The following is a 24,286-nucleotide window of genomic DNA, read 5'->3' on the forward strand; positions in this document are numbered from 1 at the left end:
CGGGTTTCTGAGGCAGTAGAAGTTAATATACTGTCCCTTTACACCCACCACCCTTCAACCCCCAAACAGAATACTTGTTTTTACATTACAAATAGAAATGTGTTCCGATTCCTCTTGTAGAAGGACCCTTTTCAATGCAGTTCCACAGTCAAGAAGGGCAAGGAGAGAAGAGGGCTCCCTCATATATGCCCAACATATAGTTACCATTACAATTCCTGATTCATATCAAATTATACTTTTTGTTGTTGAAATATAACATTTGTATTTAATATATTCAAATAAAATATGTGTAGTATTGGTTTTAGTTATTCAGCATCTGTTTCTTAAATGGTATAAAAAACAAGGCAAAGTGGCAGTCAGTGTATGTGGTCTGTTCCCACACCAACTCATTTCAGTATGGTATGCTCTTGAGGCTTCTACAGAGTGTGTGTGTGTGTGTGTGTGTGTGGGGAGGTACCATGTGAGTTAACAGTGAGAAATGTGTTTACATGAGTGTGAGCGTCAGGGAACAACATTATGTGTCTGTGTGTGGGAGAGTGTGAGCACATTATTTGGCAGGGGTAATTCCTTTTAAGTCACCTGTCAGTTTAAAAAAGGCACAATCTCAATTTGTCCTGTTTGTTCGTTAAAACGGGCAAACTTCAAATGTCACTAAAAAGGCTTTGTGAAGTTGCCTGTTATCACCTCGGTACTCACATTCATGGTATACTTTCTTGGGGAGGGAGGGGAAAATCGATTCATTTCAGTCTCAGTTCAAGAACATTGTATACACAGAGGTACTTCTAACCCTCCGTTCACTGCAAATGCCCCACCGCATCGCCCCAAATACGGCCATTTTTTATTTTGAGGGACTCTCTATGGGAGAAACAGGAGCGACTTCAACGAGGGGAAAGGAGGAGGAGACCTTGAAGATAATATTTAAACACCATTCCAAGCGCGGACTAACTACCTATTTTCTCGATTCTCTCTCCTTATAAGATTGTGCAAAAGTCTTGTAGGGTCCCCCCAAAAGCTGTCCATTAAGGCCTGGTTGGGTACTGCATTGTTGCCATGGTAGGTGTCAATCAACACTTGAGTGACAGGAAGGCCATAAGAGACAGGGGGGGGGGGGGGGGTCTCCAGTCAGTCCATCCACGTCCTCTGTAGATCTGCACGCCATTATGGTTTTTGTCCCTACGCTCAAGGCTGGGGAGAGACGATTATCAAAGAGCGTCTGGTGAAAAGGAGGGCTCACTCAGACACAAATTCAGTCTTAAGTCAGTCCCTGTCGAAGAGGTCATGATTAGACAGATGCGGACAAGGAGGTCTCTTTGTTTTGACTCCTGAGATCCCTTCCCAGTCATAAAAGGTGATGGAACAGTTGACAAGAGTTGGTACGAGGTCCCCGTCAAGACAAGCACTTCTGTAATCTCTTTTCAAGTCTGTTGAAGATAGAAGGCATTGTCATGATGTCCTCCCCCCCCAGTGTCAGCAATATTAAGGTTCGTCTGGGAGAGTGGGTCTGAAGGGATTCTTTCCCATCTGTTTTGATGCAACATGAAAGGCTAAGGAGCTAAGGGCGTTACTGGGAGGAAATGTTGAGGGGAGATGGAGGCACCTTAAGGCAGCATACAGGTCTATGGGATGGATCCTGGATCTGGGCCCTGAAGGGTCTTCTGTTTAGAGGGGATATCTAATGGCCATCCTTAGTGTCTCAGTCACAGCATGTTGAGCTGTGTGTTAATGTTCAGTATTAAATCAGTTCAAAATGAGAGTAAAAAAAGCCTTCCGCACAGGCACTTGTGTATATGCGTAAGCTTGGTTATATGAGTGAGTGTGTATGTAGGTACGGGCATGAGATCGTCTCTGTGTGTGTGTGTGAATCCCTGCCTCAACAGGCTCCATGGTTCTCCAGAGACAGCTGGGCTGTGGCTCTCTGCAGCTCGGAGCTGGCCCTGCGCTGGGCCGGAGGAGCACCCAGACTCATGGACGGGCTTCTCCTTGGCCCCTCCCCATTCTCTGACTCCCTCCTTGTCGGCTCCTCCACCACCTCCTTCTCCGCCCGCACTTTCTTATCCTCTGCCTCCTCGCGCTCGCCATCGGCCTCCATCTTCTGGTCCTCGCTCCAGCGGCGTTTGAAGCGCAGCTTGAGGGGGATACAGAGGGTGCTGCCGGGGCTGATGGGAGGGCCCTGGCCTGGCTCGCTCTTCAGGCCCAGCAGGGAGGGAGTCAGAGGACCAATGGGAGGGGCGGCGGGGGTCTTGAATACCTCCTCATCCAGGTCGTCCGCGGCGATGGCGCCCAGGTTGGTGATGGCAGTAGGGGCGGTTCCGTTGGTGGGATGAGGGGGGGTGAAGACGTCGCCCTCGTCGTAGTCGAGCAGCTCGTCCTCCTCGCTGATGTCGGTCACCTCCACCTCCTCATCGGACTCGATGTCGGAGATAGGCTCCACCTAGACAACAATAGACAACAGAGGAGTCATTGATGAGCACATCTCTTTTTACATTAAACTGGGGTTTAGTCAGGCGAACCTTGATTCTGGTTAGTGATTGGCTCACCTTGATTTTGGGAGGGCCCACTGAGGAGGAGGAGTTAGAGAGCAGCCCTAAAGCAGCGTAGGAGGAGCCTAGGCTGGAGGAGGAGCCACCGGTAGAGGAGGCAGAGCAGTCCCTCTGTTTACGCCCCAGCGGAGGCGGTTGCAGCTTGAACTTGAAGGGCGAGGGGTGCTGCTCCTCCCCTTGATGGTGGTGCAGTGAATGGGAGTGGGGCATGGGCGGGGCATGGTGGTGGGCTGTTATGGGCTTGTCAGGGGCGGCAGAGGGCCTGTGGGGCTGGGGGACCACGATGTTGGGGTAGTGGAAGAAGGCTCTGGGGCTGAGGTGGTAGTTGTAGACGCTCTGGTGGTGGGCCTGCAGGTAGCGCTTCATGTCGTCCGGGTTGAAAGAGAAGTGGGAGCCCAGCATGGGGCTGAGGGAGGGGGATGGGGTGTAGGGCAGGTGGGAGCCAGGTGTCATGGACAGGGCCGGGGACAGGGTGGACCCCAGGAGGCCCCCAGGGCCCGGCAGGGGGGACACAGGGAACGGAGACATGGGGTCACCGTGAACCCTGTGGCCGGGCGGGGGACGGCCTAGACCGCCGGGTCCCCCGTAGGCACGAAACAGCGAGTCATGGGAGAGGCGGGGGTGGAGGAGGCCACGGAACGCCCGTTCAGGGCCCACGCCGCCACGATCTTCACCCCCCACGCCTTCCTCCAGCTCAGAATTGGTGGAGGTCCCGTCGCTGCAGTCGGAGACAGAGCCGCGGCCCATACGGCGGGCCACGCTGCTGAACACGCCCGGGCTGCGCAGGTCCTCACTGGGGGAGAGCACCTCGGACGGGGTGGAGGGGGGGAAGCGGAAGTGGCTGCCCCCGGTCGGCACGGGAGGGGCGCTCTGGGGGACTCCCCTGCCTGGAGAGAGAGAACAGGACAAGTGAGTTAGAGAATAGGAATGAAACAGAGAGAGAGGGCGAGACACAGAGAGCGAGCAGTTAGTGTGAGGCAATAGGTGACAGAAGGAGAATCAGAGCCAAAGTGAAACCAAGTCAGAAAAAGCAGGTGAGTGAGAGTAAAAGTTACTGTACACAGAATCACAGACCGGGACAGAGAGAGAAAACCCACTGCTCACACTGGCCACGTGTTACATTCCACCTTTCTGCCCTGCGATAAAAAATTGTGGCACACAAATTCTTGGCATCCTCGCTCGTGCCAAAATTACATATTGGAAAGTCGTTCTTTTTGCCATCACAAATACGAGTCGGGTAGCTCCATTTTCCTAAAACTGCTGAGTGAGTTAACGTCGGAGAGGCATGGGTGTGTGTGACCACTATATCAAAACATGTCAAAACCCAGACCACATCACATATGGAGTATAATAAAAACTCCATGCAACAGTTATGTCACAAGGTATCAGGCTTCAAGTGTGCCCTATTTACACTGTGTGGCTGTGATTACTGCCCCAGGGCTTTAAAAAAGAAAAGAAAAGGGGGGTTAACACTTGGTATGAAGCATATAAACAAATATGCAATATGCAAACATCGCTCCACTACATAAACCTGATGGAGATGGATGAGTATTTTAAGCATTTAGTCCACGTCATTACCTGTCAGTCATTGTAGCCGTTGCCACAACAAAATGGAGCTAGTATGTGTTCGGCTCTCAGGCACATTAGGGATCTGTATTGGCGTAGCTAGTCTTTAATACATTTATACATAAATCAAATCTCCCAACGATCAGACGTCAGTAAATGCGTATGAGGACTTTATGGAAATGCTTTAAGACTTCCAAATGATGGACACTTACAACGTTCTCATCTATAGTATCCTTAAAACTGTGCCAGTGATGGTCTCCGGTGGATTTCCAACCAGACTAGAGACAGAGTACTGACCAGAGCCCATGTCGATGAAGGGGTAGTTGACCAGCACCAGCTTGTTGAAGTTGAACTTGTAGGTGAACCTCTTCCCTTTGGTCTTGTGGAGGATTCTCTTGTTGTAGTAATATCTGTGGGGTCAAGGTTTACACGGTTACTCACTCTTTGTTCAATTTGTACGCTTAAATAAGGATTAAATACATTCAATGGCACACAAAGACACCGCATTATGTGGTCCTACTGAGTGTGATACACAGAACCCCCCCCCAAAGACATGCAGTATCTATTACTATGTAATTGTATTGCTATTTATCTAAGGCAAGGGTTTCCAACCCTGTTCCTAGAGAGCTACTCTCCTCCAACCACAGTTGTAACTAACCTGGTTCAGCTTATCAACCAGACAACTGGAATGGTGGGCTAGATTAGGGTTGGAGTGAAAAACCTACAGGACGGGTATCTAAGGGTATCATTATGTGCGGTAACCATGACAATACAAAACGTAATGAGCACACACACTGGAGAATAGTAGGTCTCTCTTGCAGGATATGTTTCACTTCAATGAGACAACCCTTTACAAACAATGGCCAAATGAACACGCAGGGACTCAGTCTAAGGACTTCTGTTGCACTAGGAGTGGAAGGAAGTCCTCAGCCATTGTGGCCGGTGAACCAAAGGTAGCTAGCTCTAGCTCGTTCACTGCTGAACCTCTCGCGCTGGCACAGTGAGGACTCAATGGGTGAAGGGCCTCTTCCCGATTGCAGCGGCTACCACTATGACTAGAGGGCTCCCACCTACACACGCTAAATGGCAGTAATAGTAGGAGGCTGCCTAGTGCTTACTTTGATATAGATGTGAAGTGGAGACAGGTTTGGACTGGAACGTAATGTTCACAGGCGCAGAAAGAGAGCACTCGAACACGTGGGGGAAAGGCCAGGAACACACACACACACACACACACACACACACACACACACACACACACACACACACACACACACACACACACACACACACACACACAGAGAGAGAGAGAGCTGGGAGAAACATGTGGGGACACACAAGGGCTCAAGCTTGCTCTACGGTGCTTTGAAGAACAATTGAACTCACTTCAAACAAAGCACAAAGGGCTAACGTTACTACTGCCTCTATGACACAGCTTTAAAGTACATTCTAAACACACACACTTCGTAGCCCAAGCAGCCCCAATCCAATCCTAAACCCTAATGAGGAAAGAACATTGCCAGATTTCAATTACTTCAGAATTTAAAAGCTTCTTTCATTGAAGAGTTTTATGACAGAAGAAAGTAGCATAGACGTTAGGTCAGACCGGTCGAGGAGACTGGTACACCATAGAAAGAAACCGACAAGGCGCAGATGGGGTGGAGGAGGACTGGCAGAGAAAGCAGCTGTGACGAGTCATTGGTAGGATGAGCACTATCTGACCCACACCAACCTACGACATGAAGGTGACGCTGACAAGCCAGTGTGTGGCCAGCTCTGGCTGCTAAGTGTGTGACAGCCAGAGATATGCGTGTGGTGTGTGCGTGTGTGTGTGTGTGTGTGTGTGTGTGTGTGTGTGTGTGTGTGTGTGTGTGTGTGTGTGTGTGTGTGTGTGAGATTGAGTGAGCGAAAGAAAGTGAGAACAGACTGCGGACTAAATAAAAGCTCTCAGCTTCCCACGTGTGCTCTGCAGCGTGCGTTTCTAAAGACAAAGTTCTCTAAATGAGCGGTCACGTTAAAACAAGGGACCTTGACGTACATCCGAGATCAACAAGTCGTGATGAACCGCGCTCCCACTTTCTCCTCCCTTTCTCTTTGAAAAACAAACAGGGGGGGGGGGGGGCACTCCAGAGCTCTCATTGTTCTGGCCTGTCTTAAATCAGCTAAAAACAGTCTTCTAATAACAGCTATTAGTTGAGTCCGGTGCATTAGAGCTAGGCTGGAGCAAAAGGTTAAACACACTGTAGCCCACTATGACTACAGCCTACAGATTCCCCTACTTGAGGTCTGTATTTACACAGGTTTGTTACACTTAGATTAAATCTCTTTTACAAGAGAGACCCGTTCACTTCATTTCTTCATCCTACAATACCCAGAATCCCTAAGTCGAGGCGATAGTTGCTCCCCTTTTCTTACCTAAGCGCTCTGCTCAGCTTGTCGTAGTTCATCTGCGGTTTGCACTTGCGGGCGCCCCACAGTCGGGCCACCTCTTCGGGGTCCTTGATGACAAACTCTCCGTAGTCGCCCTGCCAGGCGATGACTTCGTGGTACTCCTCCTTCCGCAGCAGCTCCAGGATGAAGCACCACAGCTGAATCTGTCGCGAGCCGGGGCTCGACTCGGGCTTGTAGGCCCAGTCGGGGAAGGCAAACCCTGGGGAGGGGGGAGGAGGAGAAAGGGGGTTAGATGGAGGTGTAGTGTTCAGATGCTGGAGCGGAGATCAGAGGCAACAGGGGTAGGCTGGTAGTGGAGAGTCCACAAAGGGTTTGTGAGTCGTGGGTTTGATCTCCAGGTGACAGGTCACATGTAGATTATTGACCAAGTCACTTTGGATAAAAAGAGTCTTACAGAGCTGTACTGGGATCAGTGTTCAAAAACAAAAAAAGGTTGGTTTTTTGGGGGCGGGTAAATTTGTTTGAGTTTGAAATCAAAGCTGTACAGGCCTGGTGCTTTCGTATCAGTTCCATGTTTATCGTTAATCAGAACGGCCTCGAGAATGAAGACAAAATAAAAGCTGCAACGAACATTAGACACACGTGAGAACAGGGAGCGCAAGTATTTGTTTTAGAGATGTAGGTTGTGCTTAAAGACTCAACACCACTTCAACACAAGGCCAGGCAGAGACATAACCCCCCCCCCCCCCCCCACACACACACACCTCATTAGGACCAGATGTGCTCTAGGAAGCAGGCCGAGAAATCGCCCTCGGAGAAACACATGGGCACAACGCAACAGATAAAACCACACTACGGTGTACATACCAGAGGTATTTATGTTATAATAGAAAACAGAAGGACATCATATCTAGAATACTAGAGTAAACACTGAGATAAGAGCACAAACAGCAATACCGACGACTGGTACCCTATTGCCCCATTGAACCACCTGTTGAGCCAAAGTCCACAATTGTTACTATAAACCTTCATTCCAGGTCAAATGCTGCTGCACCAGAGGGACTTCGACGCCCATTGTCACCCAAAAAAAAAACTCTTTGTGTGAAGGAAGGAAGATTGGATTTAGCGGGTGGCCCAGTTAAAAGCCTATGACACGTGACTCACACAAAGTAATAGGATAACAGGCTAAACCATTCGACTACTTCAATTGTCTCGTCTGAATTGAACAAAACAGTGAATGGTTCTGAAGGCTATCCGACGCTTCACAGCTCCTAAAGCATAAGCGTATAATTCCCACAACGTCGACAAGAGCGGCCAAATCAATGGCGCCACTTTAGCGCCTGTGCCACTTGGGCAGATGCTGGGAAGCTGGTGTCAAAGCCCCGGCAGGAGCAGATCAAATGAGAGCGAGTGAGCAAATTGAACAAACAAACACACACACACACACGTTCAGAAAAGGTAAAGTGGGTGCATGCGTGGGAGCAGAGTGCTCACACATACAAATAGCAGCAATGCCCACTGAGCGTGCGTCAGTGCTGACTCATGGCCTCTTCTTGTTTGTCATTCAGCTTTCACACGGAGCGCGCCTTTCCCCTCCGCGCTGCCATCCCTTTCTTTCCCTCGCTCCCTCTGACACCATTGCTTAGCAACAGGACATTTTAGCTCTATAAATAAAAACACCAGAAACACACCGAACATAAAACTGTAATTCAATTATAAAGGTATCTAAAGTTCAGAAAGTGTTTTGGGGGGGGGGGGGGGGGGGGGGGGACAAAGAGGTAAAATAATAAATGAGCGAGGGAGGACAGAGAGAAGGAGGCATCACGGGAAAAGAGAACAACTTGTCATCTGTGGTTTCACCGATGAAAGGTCGCGGTTCTGCTCTGCTGTCCCTTAGCCGACACAGACATTCACTGTAGTGTCCGTCACATACAGCAAATCTCTTAACTCAAATCACTGACACTCACAACGCTGCTCCTCTCTAGACAGATGCGCGCGCACACACACACACACACACACAGCATAACAGCCATTACAAGCCCGTCTTCTGCTCTGCTGTGCTCACTACCAGTGGTCCTGGTGGGACTGCTGGTGATCCTGCGGGTGACAGTAACTACGATAGGAATTACACACGGATAAACACGATCATGGTTACGCGCCATAATAACACACATCACTTCCCATGTGTGGTGGGCTGATACCTGGGACAGTCATGTAGCGGGGCCATAATGATCCAACGAACATCAAGTGTATGAGGTCAGTTAGAAGACACAGTTGTCCAACCCTTTTCCCTGGGAAATAACTGAAGGAGTAGGGACAAAAAAAAGTGAATTTTTAGGGCTACCACAAGAGTGTGTGACCATTATTCGAGGCACCTGAATTTCCCTTCCAACAGAAATATAGGATCTCTAAACGAGAACCATTTTCATACGAGGATTTCAATACGGCTACTCGATGTTAGCGGCCCTATGACGTCATGTGTTTATAATAGTAGCTTTAAATAACAGATAGACATCGCGTGCATTGTCCTGAACGCCTGCTGGTCTGAGACCAGGGGCTCCATCGCCTCTTTTTCACCATGTTCCCTCCATCAATTCCCCCCCTTTTCCCTCCCTTCCTCCTATTCTTTGCTGGCTCTATATTTAGCTGGAGGAAAAGGTCAGCCTCCGTCTGCTAGTGACGGCTGCCTGGACACAGAGATAGGTAGGAGGGGGCACGGACTTGTTCTCCGAGTGAGTAGTCCATCACCACTGGACTACCCTCCATTGAATTTCAACGGGGACATGCCACGGTGCATTGAGAGGGTGAACACACACAAATAAAAAAAACAAGGTAAGCGCTAAAACTTCTTGTAGCTAAAAAGGTAGATGCTAACATTGACTCATGCTAGCCTGAGGGCTAATAGCTCCCTATCCTAGACATGGCCATCAACACCAACTCATGAAAGGTTGCTAGATCGAATCCGAGCTGACAAGGTAAAAATCTGTCGTTCTGGCCCTGAACAAGGCAGTTAACCCAATGTTCCTAGGCCGTCATTGTAAATAGAATTTGTTCTTAAACTGACTTGCCTAGTTAAATAAAATAGAAAGTGTCAGAGTACAGGGGGAAGGATTAATAGTGAGACAAGGAGGGGCAACTTAAAACCCCAGGAAGAAGACAGAAGAAAACAGATCAAGGTGTAGAAGGGGCTACGGACCCGGGTAGGAAAAACACCCTGATGTAGATCAAAGAGGCCAGTCAGAGCTGCAGGTGCACCACATGAACTTTCACCCCTCTCCCGATTCTAGAAAGCAACTGTTTACATAAGAGAGAGAGAGAGCGGTAAAGGGAAGGAAACATGAAAAACTCAAATCAGCACAGAGTCCTGTGAAAGAGACCAGAAGAGAGATCGGAAAATTTGTCTCTGACTGTTAACTACATTATAAAAAAATAAAAATAAACGGTGTATTAGGCTGTGTGGCCTTTCCAACGATATAAGGCGCAAAGGGAATAAGCTATACATTGGTTGTGTGTTCTGTGTGTGATTGGCCCCCCCAAAAAAAGACAGGGCTGTATGGTGTTGTCATGGCAGTACCAGACGCGACTCCACCACACGGCAGACCCTCGATATGTTACCTTCATCTTTACATCAACAATTGCCAATGTCAACGCCACCGAGATGAAAGCAAGTTAGAACATGACGGTGGTTGGACAGTCGTAGGGGCTGGACTGCGACGGTGTAATGGATCCCGAGGTGCGCCGGCCAACTCTGCCCAGACAGAAACCAGACGCGTCTTGGGGAGTTCCGCGCAGTGCAAGCTGTGATTAAAAATCAGCCTTAGATGGTTAGACAGGGCGCGTGTTTGCGCCAATTTTCCTGCTATGTGAGGACTGTCGAGTATGAGTGCAGGTCTTGTCCCGTGCAGAGCGGACACAGAGCCAGTGTTTATGAGCACGCCTGTGCAGGCCCTGATCAGTCTCCACGCTCAGCAATAGATCCCTGGGACAGACGTCCTAAACACTAGTCTTGCAAACCTGAGGTTAGGAAATGGAGTTGATCTCCATAATAAACTTGATTTGTGTGTATATTATTAGCAACTAATACAACACTCATAATTCAGTATAAAGTATTTCTTATAACCTTTGGTAAACCTCAATCAATTTGAAGACTTGAGTAGGAATTGCTTGACCGGGCTTGACCCATAACACTAGAAACGCTAAAGCAGTCATTTGGACTTCATGAATTTAAAAAAATGTATTACTCTGACATTTGTAAAGTCATGCCCCCTTCCATCCTTTAATTTTCCTAAATAAGTCTATATAACACACTGTTATATATATATATATATTGTTAGAATCTTAATATCACAAACAGAACTGGAGTTACAACCAGTTTTAGGATGGCATGTCCTTTTTTTGAATGGTTTTCCCGTTGCCCCTTCCCCTGGAAGTTGAAGACGCCGTGCCAAGCCGATAATCACCCTGATAATTGCCTCGAAAGGGAACCAAAACTTAAATTTCACACGTAACAGATTAAATAAATGAAGTAAAGTATGATGGGTGAGAAAGGGGGAGAATAGGGGAGCTGAAGAGCAAGGAGAAGCGAACCAAGTAACTATGTAATCACTCATTGTGAATGAAGAACAGGGCGGGCCATTCTATTGTATTGACCTATTCCAATTATAATCTCTAAAATGGTATGTACACTATATCAGTCCAATGAATCTAAGCAGTTTTATCAGTATTCTCGGAGTACACAGTGAGAGCCTGCGTCATTTATAATGGCAAGAAGACTAAGACAACTGGATGCAGATGCTCAGTTAGAGGTGCTACAAAATCCAAATGAAAATGCTCAGAGAGGGGGGAAGAAATGAATCATGACATCTCTGATAATCATTCTTCTGATTCTGAGCATCAGCCTCAGCCTGAACCTACACCCCTGAGGCCTAAGCGCAAAAAAAGAAAGAAGCCAGAACGGTGCACACTGAGCAGCAGGCCTCACATTTCCCGGCAGCGTCGCCCGACATCGCCGTGGATGCAACCTTCTGTGGCCGTAATGCCCCCTAAAAAAATGCCATGTCTTGTGGCCAAATTGGCCATTATGCCCTTGGCCTGAATATAATAATTATAATTCCCATCTCCTGGCTGCCAAATCCTTGTGCTCCGAAGCTACCTCTCACGTACATTGCGCTCTCAGGTATCTCAATTCGTATAAGGCAATGCCCTGAGAAGGACACGTCATTGTGTCCTTCTCAGGCCTCGCAGCTCCGTAGTACAAGACAGACATATTGGGATGCAACAGCGCGCGTCCTTCTTATCGAATTCCAGAGGTGCACATTGATGTTAGAAGAACTGTCCACATTTACTTTTACTCAGCCAACAAGATGAGTAACGAACAGCAAAAGCACTAGCCTACGTCAATCTACTGTCCCCCATAGTACAAAAGTTTAGTTAGCCTACCTATTCTATTGGTCAGCTTGTCATTACGTGACAAATATAAAGATTCCAAACAGACTCTGGGTCCATTGCGGGACGATAGATGCCAAATTCATACAACCTCTGTACATCAAACAAACTTTCAAAAGCAATGAGTCTGACGTATCAGATCAGAAAGTTTAGTTTAAATGTTGATAAACGATTACTTCTTCACAGTATAAGCACAGCAATGCGCACGCGGCAGTAGGCTACACACGCAAATGTTCCAAAATGCAATTAGCGAGAAAACGCGCTTCTCAAAAAGCCCACCGCTAATGCGAGCGGTTTCATGTGACAAGAGACAAAAATATCCTTTAGACATTTAGGAAGAGGGAAGACCTACGGATGTAACAACGAGCACGTGTTGCTAATATGACTAGGATTGACCATGGCTGCTGGACAACAAAATAAAGTTCTTTGAAAACCAATAGAACGCGAGAGAAATAGCCGACTGGCTTCAATGGCACATGAGGAAGTGTTTCTAAAAGAATTCCCTTGACATGCCTATGTTTGGAATTTGGCTAATCTACTTTGAAACAAGGTAAGACATGCCTCACGAAATGACAAAAAAAACACCCAGGTTGTAAACAATTACATTTACGGTTAAATAGTTTCAGAATGCTTCCTTCCTCCGCTCATAGGTGTGTGATTTTGTTCGCAACAGGCACTGGCCCTTCTCTCCTAACAAAGAGTGGCCAGTAGGCCTTTGCAGGGGGCGGCTGCTGCTGCTACTGCTGCTACTACAAACCCTACCCACCAAATAATTTCGGGCCACACCCCTGGGCCTATGTCATCAGAATCATTCCTTTAGAAGTTAACTGCCATTAAGCATATGTATATATATATATATATATAAATATATATATATATATTTATATAAAATGAAAAGTCTGACTACATTTTCTGGCGCCTCCCTCATGTCAGCATCGGTGTGGACATGTGAGGCTGTAGCCATTATGCATTTATCACCTACACTTTTGACAGGCAAATGATTTATCTACATATGTTTTTTTAAACAGATTAGCTAGTGTTTTTAAAATATATTTAAATTGGCTATTTTGGTTAAAGGCCTTGGTGCCCTGGCAGATGGCCTTGGTGCCAGATTGGGCACCTCTTGAAGGCCAAATAGCCTTGCCCCTAAAATCTCAAAATTCCAGACCTGCCAAGCAGGTGCCCCCGCCACCACCAAAATGAAACGCCACCACCAGCTTTCGTTGTTTATGTGGCATGCTCCAACTGATGCTATTGCGTGAAGATGCTTTACTTGGCTGACAAGCTGACAATAATGGACTTTTTTTGACTGCTGTCATAATCGACACATTCATTATGATGCCATTATTGCTTTTGTGCTGATTTTCAGTATTTATCAAGCACACTTGGCGCTTATAATGATGTTTAGGCTAAATGAGGTTGTAATCATTTGGCCACATGTCAAATAGCACATTTCTTGGTGGCTGTTATTATATTTTTTAGAACAAGAAGCTCTTACCGCATTCCAACACATATGCTTTCTGTCTCATAGTTGTAACAATGGCACCGCACGAATAAAATGTATTTTACACTTTATTTGTGCAAAGCTGTCATCAAGGCAAAGGGTGTCTACTTTGAAGAATCTCAAATCTATTTTGATTTGTTTAACACTTTTTTGGTTACTACATGATTCCATATGTGTTATTTAATAGTTTTGATGTCTTCACTATTATTCAACAAATGTAGAAAATAGTAAAAAAAATAAAAAATAAAAAAAATTGAATGAGTAGGTGTGTCCAAACTTCTGACTGGTACTGTATATATTTATAAACTGGGTGGTTCGAGCCCTGAATGCTGATTGGCTGACAGCCGTGGTATACCACAGGTATGACAAAATATTTATTTTTACTGCTCTAATTACGTTGGTAACCATTTTATAATAGCAATAAGGCACTCCGCGATGCGTCGTGCGTAAGAACAGCCCTTAGCCATGGTATATTGGCCATATACCACACCCACCCGTGCCTTATTGTTTAAATATATATAAACTACAGTAACATACTAATGAAAATGCTATTGTGTTATTTGAAAAATATATATTCCAATATTACCAAAGAACTTTAGAAACACAGGTAAATTATTATTTTTGCGATAGCATATATGAAATGTATTAATTACACTGTTAGAATGTTGTAAGTCAGAATGACTGCTCATTAATTTGAATGGGGGGAGTCCCTCAAGGGCCAGCGGTTCTAGTGTTAAGAGGATGGTAGAATAGCAAAAAAAATCCACTTGAGAGGTATTTGCACATCCTTAATCTAAGCTTTATCATCCCATCGACCGTTAAGACCGCTGTGAACCATGTGACTGAGTAGAGAGTAGAGGCAGTGACCTGAAGAAAACCTGGAAGTGATCAGAGGGAACATGGAGGGGTCGGCTGGGTGAGCCGGGCTTAGCGCAGGCTTTCCCCTCCATGCTCTGGGATAGTACTAACAGGGTAATGTGCAAGACCCCTGGACAAAATCAGGTCATGTCCAAGTGAGAGGACGACCATGTGTTGTCTAAATCCCCACTACTCCAGAGAGTAACTCTGCCTACAGAAAGTGGGGCATGCTGTTGAAAGAAGTCAGCTCTGATTGGCTTTTTCCTCATAGACAAGCATCCTTGCTGTGACTTGGAAATGAGTCTATCCAGAGGGCAGTGGTCTGAAAGTGGGTTCTGACTGGTCAGTCCAGACAGCCTCCCAGTGGGGTGGACCCAGATTGGTCCGTTCGCACTGCTGGTCCTTTCAGCCCCCTGTGGGTGACAGACAGAGTCAGTCGTCTGGGCCCAAGTCATTGGTGGTGGTACAGGGGCCTGGCTTCTGGTGCAGGATATTTGGTGGCAGACTAGGGATCACAAGCACTCCATGGGGAGAAATGCAAGTAAGTTCCACTGTCTTAACTCTTCACACATCTCAGTCTGTTATATCTTATCCCCTGCTCCCCTGTTATTTGTCCTATAATTTGAGGCACACAGTTAATCTCCTGGCTGTCTTCAGATTATTATTCTGGATCATTCTGCGAAGGAGGAAGATGCAAGGGGGGGGGCACTAAAGTCTTCTTCTGAACTCAGGGAGATCCAGGCATAGCAGTGGGAAGTAGGGGTGCAGAGGGTGCTGCACCCCCTGAAAAAAGAAAATCGTAATAAAAAAGTTATATTTTGTTTTTGTTTAGAAAGAACTCCCAAAAGTAGGGCACTGGGCCTTTAATTCCTGTATTAGCGGACCTATATAGCCGTCTGTAGGGCGGGCAAAGTTTTTTTTCTTGCACCCCCCTCCCAAAGTCTGAAACAAAAAAAAGCAGCACCCCCACCCCAAACATATTCCCGCGGCTATGCATCCAGGCAGCACAGATTAGAGGTCTGGCCTGTGCTCTGTTGGAGGCAGACAGGACTTTGGCCTCTGTAGACAGCAGCAGTGTCTGGCTTCGTCTAAGCCAATTCTGTCTCTTCGATTCGTCAGACGGCACACGCTACAAACTTCACTCAAAGACGTATGAAATCTCAGGTTTGTGAGTTCGCAAAAACACCAAGACTTGCAGGATGATGGGAGAGATTCTGGAAAAGTAACAGCAAACAGAGCAGGAGAAAGTGAGGGGGAGTGAGAAAGGTGACATGGAAGAGAGGACAATGAGCTAACATTGAGACATTCAGAAAGTCGGTGAGAGAAAGATCAAGATGTGGGCCTAGACAGAGCAGGAGATCAAGGAAATGCAAGCGATAAAAACACAAGTGGTCAGGATGGGTTAACGCAGTGGAAAGGGGGCTGGAAATGGGAGGAAGAATCAGAGAAACGGATAGATTGCCCAGTTTACAAAGTTCTGTGTTGAGGTTAGGTCTCCAGACAGTCTTTACTTTCATTTCTCTCCACAACCACAGACAGCGGCTGACGACAACTTGGTGGCTCCAGCTGTGAGATTAGCGCACAGTCGACATCAGGGCTCCCTCCCCTAACCGACGGCTGTCACCACAGCCCAGAATAAACCACCAAACCAAGGGAACGAGATAAATCAGTCAGAACTGAAGCTGCCAATCTCTTCACTGACGGCTAATGCATCTTTAAATGTTCCATCTTTCCACAGAGACAAAAAGTCTTCATAGTCATTAGTGATAGTAGAGTCATGGGGGCAGTACACTGTGCTTCCACTCAAAGTCCTCTACTTTGAGACCTGTTATGAACATGTCATGAACTAGCTTCAAATTGACTTGATACTAATAGATTAGGTTATATGGAAGCATTTTGCTGTCATTTATTTGCTGTGATCAATATCAGGGCATCATTAATGATGTTTACACAAATCGGTCTCAGGCAGCCTGCATATAGGGGTAACTGTATTGTTATCACGTTGTAAAGTCCATGTTTCAGCAGAAACAAACTCAATGGCACCAAAGCCCGGCCGTCCCGTCTACAGTCAGCTGTCAATATCAGGGCATCATTAATGATGTTTACACAGATTGGTCTCAGGCAGCCTGCATACAGGCTTACTGTAATGTGAAACGTCGTCACGTTGTAGAGTCCATGTTTCAGCAGAAACAAACTCAATGGCACCAAAGTCCAGCCGTCCTGCCTTCAGTTAGCTGTTCGTTCCACCTCCCCTCATAAGTATTTTAATCTCACAAAGGTCTTCATCCATAACCGCCAGTTACACGGTCATTGTGCCAGCCCTAAATGTAGGCTGTACGCAAATCATAAACTTCAGGAAAGCTACATTGTTTATTTTAGTGGGGCATGCAACACATCTACTTGTTTGTGATTGATGATAGGATGTATGCAAAAACGCTAGGCCCGAGGTGGCCATTTTAACCATCTCAGTGTTCACATTTTCCTAATTCGGTTAAACCCAAGTCCTATTGCATTAGCACTGGATCCTCCTCAGACTAAATTGGGTGCGTAAAAATATAAGAGGGAATCAATGTGGCGTCACCACAAAGATGGCAACCAACATCAGCACTAGCGTGAGAATTGAGAGTGTGCTGCGTGTGTCTGTGTAGTGGGTCTGTGTATGTAATGCAACACAGACGTCAGCATTTTAACTAGTATGTGGGGGGTCCGGCCCCCGTAATAAACTGTTGTGTGAGTGTGTGTGTGTGTGTGTGTGTGTGTGTGTTCAGCATAGAACACATAAATACAGAGTAAATCTTCATTACCCTGAGTCTAGCTCTTGTAAGTACAATCGGTCTGATAGAAGTTACATAACTGATCTTAAAAAATAAATTTCTTATTTTTTTTTATACGGGCCTTGGTGATGTTCTGGGGGGGGTTCTCAGTCGAGTCAGGGAAAATAACAAATGTGCCGCTTACTTAACTCTGAGCTGTGGTCTCCGGCTGTAAAGCTTACCAACTGGAGAGAAGACTGAGGGAGAAAACAGACATACTGAAGGAGTTTTAAACCTCCCCTGATAAGATGGAACCATTTGATGACTAACAGGAACAAGGCTGAGATTCCCTTCTGTTCTGTCACAGCCTGTAAACGGCTTCCCCTTCAGCTTCCTCCTTCACACCTCACCTGCTCAGATGTTGCTCTGGTGAAGAATCGGGTGCAAGATGTCACGTGTGTGTGTGAAGTAGCGTGAGAAAGGAGGGGTCCACATCGCAGCGTTCTCACCAGTTCAGCCTTCACACACGCCCATGTTCAAGGAGATGCACTTCAGAATATCACAGAGTACACCACTAACACAAACATTAGTTTGAAGTAAAACACACTACCACACACTCGTGTGGAAAAGCCAAAGCCGCAGGGATTCCGAGCGAGTTCTGACAGACCCAGGCGAGACAAAACCTCAGGGTTCCCACCAAACCCAGGGCTGGAGCAGACAAAACACCCAGGCTGCTCCCCCCCCGTCCACAAGCCACAGGACAGAGCAACCTGCACTTTTGACAGCTTGGCTAAACACTGGGACACAGATGGCCATGGGTGAATGACGTGATGTGTTAATATTTTGTCCAAACAGTACCTTCGCATTAAAAACATTTTACTAGAAAACTGTATGTACAGATCTGTTAAACACCAAATATTATACTTTGTAACTGATATTTGTCAGACATTTTGGTCCCTTTGACACAGTGACTAACACAACCGTACCATCTGATTAAGTGAAGCCCAAAGGCATTGATGGGAACAATCCAGCTCAGAAGAGAAAAGTTAGCATATCTATGCTAAATATTAAATTCTGTATTTTAGATTAGGGGTTTGGTAATGATTTTGAAGATTTTAATAACCTTCTATATAATCTGTCCTTAAACCTTGTGTCATAGTACAGGACAAAGTTGATCTTTCACTGATAAGGCCTGTTTCATTTAGGCTAGACTTAAACCTTCAGAATGTCAGTTGAAGACCAAATGGCTAGATTTGAAAGCAACAAAAAAAAAAAAGTCTGTTCAACCGATTTCAAATGGGAGAGAAAAGCACAAAACGTAAGCATAAGAATTTATGTCATTCTAGAAAGATAAGCTTATCTTCGAGAGTAAAATGGACCCAAGTTGACTTAAATTGGTTTGGTCACATCAAGCTCCTTCTCGGAGTTTGTAAAGAAGGCGGAAACCTCTGCATCCTGTCAGGTGTTCACAGATAGAGGCCTTGACATGTTATCTGCTCAGCGGCCCGACTATTTTTTGGTTCCACTTGGGCTACCCTGGCGTTTCATCTACACTGCAGGAGCCTTTCAAGCATGGAGCCGGGTGGGGGAGCAACCCTACTGTAGTAGTACAAATAGTCTACTGTATTCAGTGGGTAATGAACTATGGCGCGTGCCTTTGTTTTACCAGTATTACCTGGTCCTGGTGTGTTTTCTTTTCCTCACGGTAGAGGTAATAACCAAAGCACATTTCCTGGAAAAAAATCTCTTCCCGTCATCACGGGTCAGAGTACGGAGTTCACTTGCGATGGTGCAGGTTGCCAATCTGACGACACCATCATAACCCGCTTATTAAGTGTTTTCAATAACATTGATCCATTACTTGATCAGCTAGGCCTAGTCAACATGTTGGGGATATGCTGTTGAGAAAGCCTCTCTTTTATAGCCTAGGCCAATTTCAACCAACTATGCTTACTAATTTGCTTTCCGGACAGTCATGTTGTTTAAATGCAGACAGGAACCATGTTGAATATTCCCACTGACAAACATGAGCACCCCCAGCAGTCACTTGCAGTGGCCTGTGCAGGCTAATTGCTCGTGTATGGGTCCTTTCACTTCGTACACTGGGGAAGACAACAAAAAGTGCCCGGCTACAGCTGTGACGTCGCACATGTGGCGGATTGTTGATATAATGATTAACACAAGTGGAAAATTAGGAGCTAGCAGCGCAGACTGCTCACATCCTGGTAGGATGCGAGTGGAGTGTGACCCATAGAACTGGAATCCCAGTACCGTTGACAGATGCCAAGGCACCTTTGAGCTGTTTCACCTGGGCCAGAGTCAGCCGGGAGCGTGCAATGTTCAGAATGGAACAGACAGATGTACTATAGGCCTATACATTGGACTTCAGTCTTTGAGAGCCATGTAGGCCTACGTGACATTCTATAATCTACAACATAAATATGTGCCTGAATACCATTGCCTATTGAGAAACAAATTCATGCTAATGATATTTTCCTGGAATGTTGGCATCAGTCTACATTACAATACTAATGAAGAGTAGCATAAAGTAACTCCCATACAGCATAATGATCCAGTTATTAGACAACGGAGTTGCTACACAAAGATGTGGGAGGACAGCGGCTTAGCCTACAAGATGGATTCCCGAGATGTGAAGCATTCAGGAACAAATTGAACCAATGAGTGCAGATGAGTGAACGCCATGAAACTACTTAGTAACAGTAAATCTGCCCTGGGGGTGTACAACTGCTCCTCCCACAATCTCTCTTTTCAGAGGAGTAAGAGATACCTGGATTCCTGCATGTTAGAGGATCCTGGGTGGGGTGCTGACTGAAGGCCCAAGGCCACAATACCATTTGGTGTATGAAAACAAAATCCCCATTTTACATTGACCCTTCAGCTTCCCAGTCCCCACATCCCGAATGTAGGATACCTCGCAACCGGTGTCCATACTCCTCAAAATATAGTGTAATATTTGCACTGTGACAGGATGTGTGTTTGTGTTGTGGCAAATATAAAGAAATATTTCCTAGAATTCCAAATATGCCTAATTTAAATATCACCATTTTCTGGTTCATTAGACGTTACAGGACAACTCAGAAATGTAGGCGTTCTATTTATGGGAAAATAGTGTGTGATCAAGCATAAATGTTTTCTGTGAGTGTGAGACAAATTGTAAGCCATGTCCCAAGTGAGAGGTGTAGCTCAAATGAGGTGGGGGAAAAGGTACATCTACAGAGCAGCATACCACCCTGCATACCACTGCTGGCTTGCTTCTGAAGCTAAGCAGGGTTGGTCCTGGTCAGTCCCTGGATGGGAGACCAGATGCTGCTGGAAGTGGTGTTGGAGGGCCAGTAGGAGGCACTCTTTCCTCTGGTCTAAAAAAAAAAAAAATATCCCAATGCCCCAGGGCAGTGATTGGGGACACTGCCCTGTGTAGGGTGCCGTCTTTCGGATGGGACGTTAAACGGGCGTCCTGACTCTCTGAGGTCATTAAAGATCCCATGGCACTTATCGTAAGAGTAGGGGTGTTAACCCCGGTGTCCTGGCTAAATTCCCAATCTGGCCCTCAAACCATCATGGTCACCTAATAATCCCCAGTTTACAATTGGCTCATTCATCCCCCTCCTCTCCCCTGTAACTATTCCCCAGGTCGTTGCTGCAAATGAGAACGTGTTCTCAGTCAACTTACCTGGTAAAATAACGATAAAATAAATAAATAAAATAAATATTTCTAGCCAGCCAACTCATATGGAAAACATTCCCATACTCTAAATAAGTTATTTCATGTGTGGGTGTACTCGAGACTGGGGGGAGGGGAATGGAATAATCCGCTAATGGTTTAATGCATGTGAACATGATTTCACTGGCAATGCACTTCTTTTTATTCATCCAGAGAGGGAATCGATCTTGCCAACTAGACTTACTCAGTGTGATTGCGGAACGCAATTCCGGGTCGTTCTTTATACTTCTATTGGTCCATTTTTAAGCTAGGACTCCAGAAAGCAGGTGGGAGACACCAGTACAGTAGGTGGTGTTAATGCACCATAACGTTGGATGCCAACCGTCGATAAACTCCACAGAAGAAGAAGAGACGAAACAGGCAGGGGCGACACCGGTAGACAGTGTCCTTCTCCGAGCACTGCTTTTCCATAGTTCTGTTAACATTACAGCGAGGGCAGTTGCTGGCAGCAAGTACTAACGTTACTAAGGACACCAGTAGACAGTGCCCCCCCCTATAAAAGTTGTGACCGAGTTGGGGTGGCAGGTAGCCCAGTGGTTAGAGCATTGGGCCAGTAACCGAAAGGTTGCTATTTCGAATCCCCGAGCTGACAATGTAAATATCTGTCATTCTGCCCCTGAACAAGGAAGTTAGGCTGTTCCTAGGCCATCATTGTAAATAAGAAATTGTTATTAACTGACTTGCCTAGATAAATAAAGATAATTTTAAAATATGAATTCAACCTCATTCATTATATCCAGCACCATATCAGTGTCTACTAGATATGTGAAAATTGCACGTTTATATGATGTTGTTTAAAAAGATAAAGATCCTAAAAAAAATGTTGCTCTGACATCACAGGGTAGGATTAAAAGTTAAGAAAAAAGGTGATTTTCAAAACCTGCAACGTTTCTAGTCAGATGGTGGGTATTCTTTTTCCCACGTCATCGCGAATCTGTGTTTCACTTTTGATGTAATCGGCCAGAACTTTTTTTTTTTTTTTTTTTTTTTTACATTATATGCGTTTCTACAAAACGTAGAAATGTGCCGTTCACACATTATGTAGACATTCATTTTGTGATGGAAATAATTAAATGACGTTGAAAAGCGGTGGTTACATGTCGAATGAGAGTCCTGGCATGCCCAACTAGCAACCCTGGTAAATAGTTAAGTAATGGATAACTAAACAAATAAACACAGGTCTGTGCCCGTTTGATAGCGTAAGCAGGGTTACGTTAGCTAACACTAAATGTTACTCGCCAGGAATGTCCATTTTGGGGGAATTGGTTAGCTAGCTAGTCAAATGTGGAAGTTCGAAAGTTGGTTAGCTATCTAACTAGCTGGAATAATAGCCAAGTAAACTTAGCTATCAGACATTATTATACAGTAAGATGTTTGCTAACCAATAGACAGTGATGTGAGCAAATGGTTTTGCGTGGTTATTTTACAAACTTTCCACGACGAGTTAGCTAGCTCTGCTTGGACTCGAGTAGGAAATTGCGGCAATCAGCTAGCTAATTAGCCTAGCGCCCTAGCCTGTCTGGGTTTTCAACGTCTCATTACGCAGAGTTCTTAAATCAGCAGTTATTTACGATAACCATTGGTCATTGCTATCACACAAGGGTACATAATTACAAGTTGATCATTTTTGCTATTCCCAAATTATCCAGTTGTGATTGTGTTGTTACGTGAAACAATAACAACCGCCAGTCGAGCGCCATAAAGTATTAAGCACTTCCAGTGGACAACAACAGGAACAGAGTTCCATTCGGACAATAGTTGGTCCGCGAACATTATCGTAACTTACCCGTGTCCCCCGGGGTTTTCATGGTGACTCTGGTCAGTTTCCCGTTTGGTTGTTAGTTAGCGTGGTATTGGACACCCAGCCTTCGTTGTTCTTGACAAATTAAAATCGAAAAATTCCTCGCTGGCTTGAAAACTTTTCCGTTTCTAAGCTTAGCCTGAACCCCTCTGTTCTCATGCGCTCTAACCCCCAGCCCCCCTACTGTTCCCTAGTTACTTTTGAGGTCCTAACTTTATTTTGTATTTTCTTTTTCACAAACCGTAGAGACGAATGTTGCTCTAGCTTTGTATAAACCCACTCGTCAGCACTGAATGGCGTTGAACTTTGAGTCCGTCGTGCTGATAGTGAGGGAATGCCTTGTAACACTGTTATAATTCTTTAGCTAATCAGTTTAGCCGCATTAAAATGTTGCATGGTCGAATCTTCCACATCGTCATTCCAGCAGTCAAAACATCGCATGAAAAACTTTCAATCTGAGTATGGAACCACGTTTTTTTCTCTTTCTACAGACTTTTATTTTTCCACTCACTCCGTATTCTCAACCCCCAGCCCCCCTTCCTCTCTAGGGGTGTCGTGTTTCGCTCTCCCTACCACACGGGGCCGCCCACGCGGACCTGGGAAGGAGCTTACGCCTACTTGCCATTCGCCTGGTTGGCGTCACTACACCACACGGCGTTGCTGTGGAGACCCACTGCCGCCGGTAATGTTGATGTATCCCGTTTTGCGGCGAATATGTAACCTCATCAAATCATAATCAGTGACTATTTAATAGTCTGCCCACTTAGTTTACTGCAGGGTTGCCAAGTCTAGCTAAAATGTGTAGGCCAATGACTACTCAAAACATGCCAACCAAGGCCTAAAAACTAGCCAAAATGTTTCGCAGCAAGAGAGGAGCTGCCAATTTAGCCAATAAAATATTTTCCCATAAAGTTATCGAGCGAATTATTAAGGGATCTCGATTTAACTTCTAACGACCTAAGAAGCAAAATACGTTTTTTCATAAAAATACAAATTATTGCGAGCTAATGTGACTAATAAAGGAATTTGAATTTGTCGCAAGAGAAAAGATAATTCGCCATTTTTATGAATGTTAGGCTATTTTCTGGCAATTTGTCGTTATTATGTGGAGGATGTTAAAATTGTAATTAAATGTGGCCATGGTTTGGTTAGCGAGATACAGGTAGCCTATTGCCATTTTAGGCCATTTTTATTTTTGAATTTTTTATTTAACCTTTATTTAACCAGGTAGGCTAGTTGAGAACAAGTTCTCATTTGCAACTGCGACCTGGCAAAGATAAAGCATAGCAATTTGACACATACAACAACACAGAGTTACACATGGAATAAACAAAACATACAGTCAATAATACAGTAGAAAAATAAGTCTATATACAATGTGAGCAAATGAGGTGAGATAAGGGAGGTAAAGGCAAAAAAAGGCCATGGTGGCAAGGTAAATACAATATAGCAAGTAAAACACTGGAATGGTAGATTTGCAGTGGAAGAATGTGCAAAGTAGAAATATAAATAATGGGGTGCAAAGGAGCAAAATAAATAAATACAGTAGGGGAAGAGGTAGTTGTTTAGGCTAAATTATAGATGGGCTATGTACAGGTGCAGTAATCTGTGAGCTGCTCTGACAGCTGGTGCTTAAAGCTAGTGAGGGAGATAAGTGTTTCCAGCTTCAGAGATTTTTGCAGTTCA

General features: G+C 45.5%; 1 protein-coding gene across 1 annotated transcript; it reads right to left on the reverse strand.

Annotated features, from left to right (window-relative positions):
• Positions 1-21: 21 nt before the first annotated feature.
• LOC129819726 (ETS domain-containing transcription factor ERF-like) lies at positions 22-23,179 on the reverse strand. Its single transcript, XM_055876263.1, has 5 exons — positions 22,586-23,179; positions 6,522-6,756; positions 4,404-4,516; positions 2,538-3,427; positions 22-2,431 (listed from the first exon to the last, which is right to left on the reverse strand). The coding sequence occupies exons 1-5, from the start codon at positions 22,605-22,607 to the stop codon at positions 1,871-1,873; spliced, it is 1,821 nt and encodes a 606-aa protein (XP_055732238.1). The 5' UTR covers positions 22,608-23,179; the 3' UTR covers positions 22-1,870.
• Positions 23,180-24,286: the final 1,107 nt, after the last annotated feature.

Source organism: Salvelinus fontinalis, chromosome 22 (genome assembly GCF_029448725.1).
Source record: "Salvelinus fontinalis isolate EN_2023a chromosome 22, ASM2944872v1, whole genome shotgun sequence".
Lineage (NCBI taxonomy): Eukaryota > Metazoa > Chordata > Actinopteri > Salmoniformes > Salmonidae > Salvelinus > Salvelinus fontinalis.

Coding starts and splice junctions, on each gene's coding strand:
- LOC129819726 (XM_055876263.1), bottom strand. CDS start 22,607: ATGAAAACCCCGGGGGACACGG. Junction 6,757..22,585: donor GAAAACCCCGGGGGACACGG/GTAAGTTACGAT, acceptor CCCCCTCCCCAG/GGTTTGCCTTCCCCGACTGG. Junction 4,517..6,521: donor AAGCTGAGCAGAGCGCTTAG/GTAAGAAAAGGG, acceptor TTGACCCCACAG/ATATTACTACAACAAGAGAA.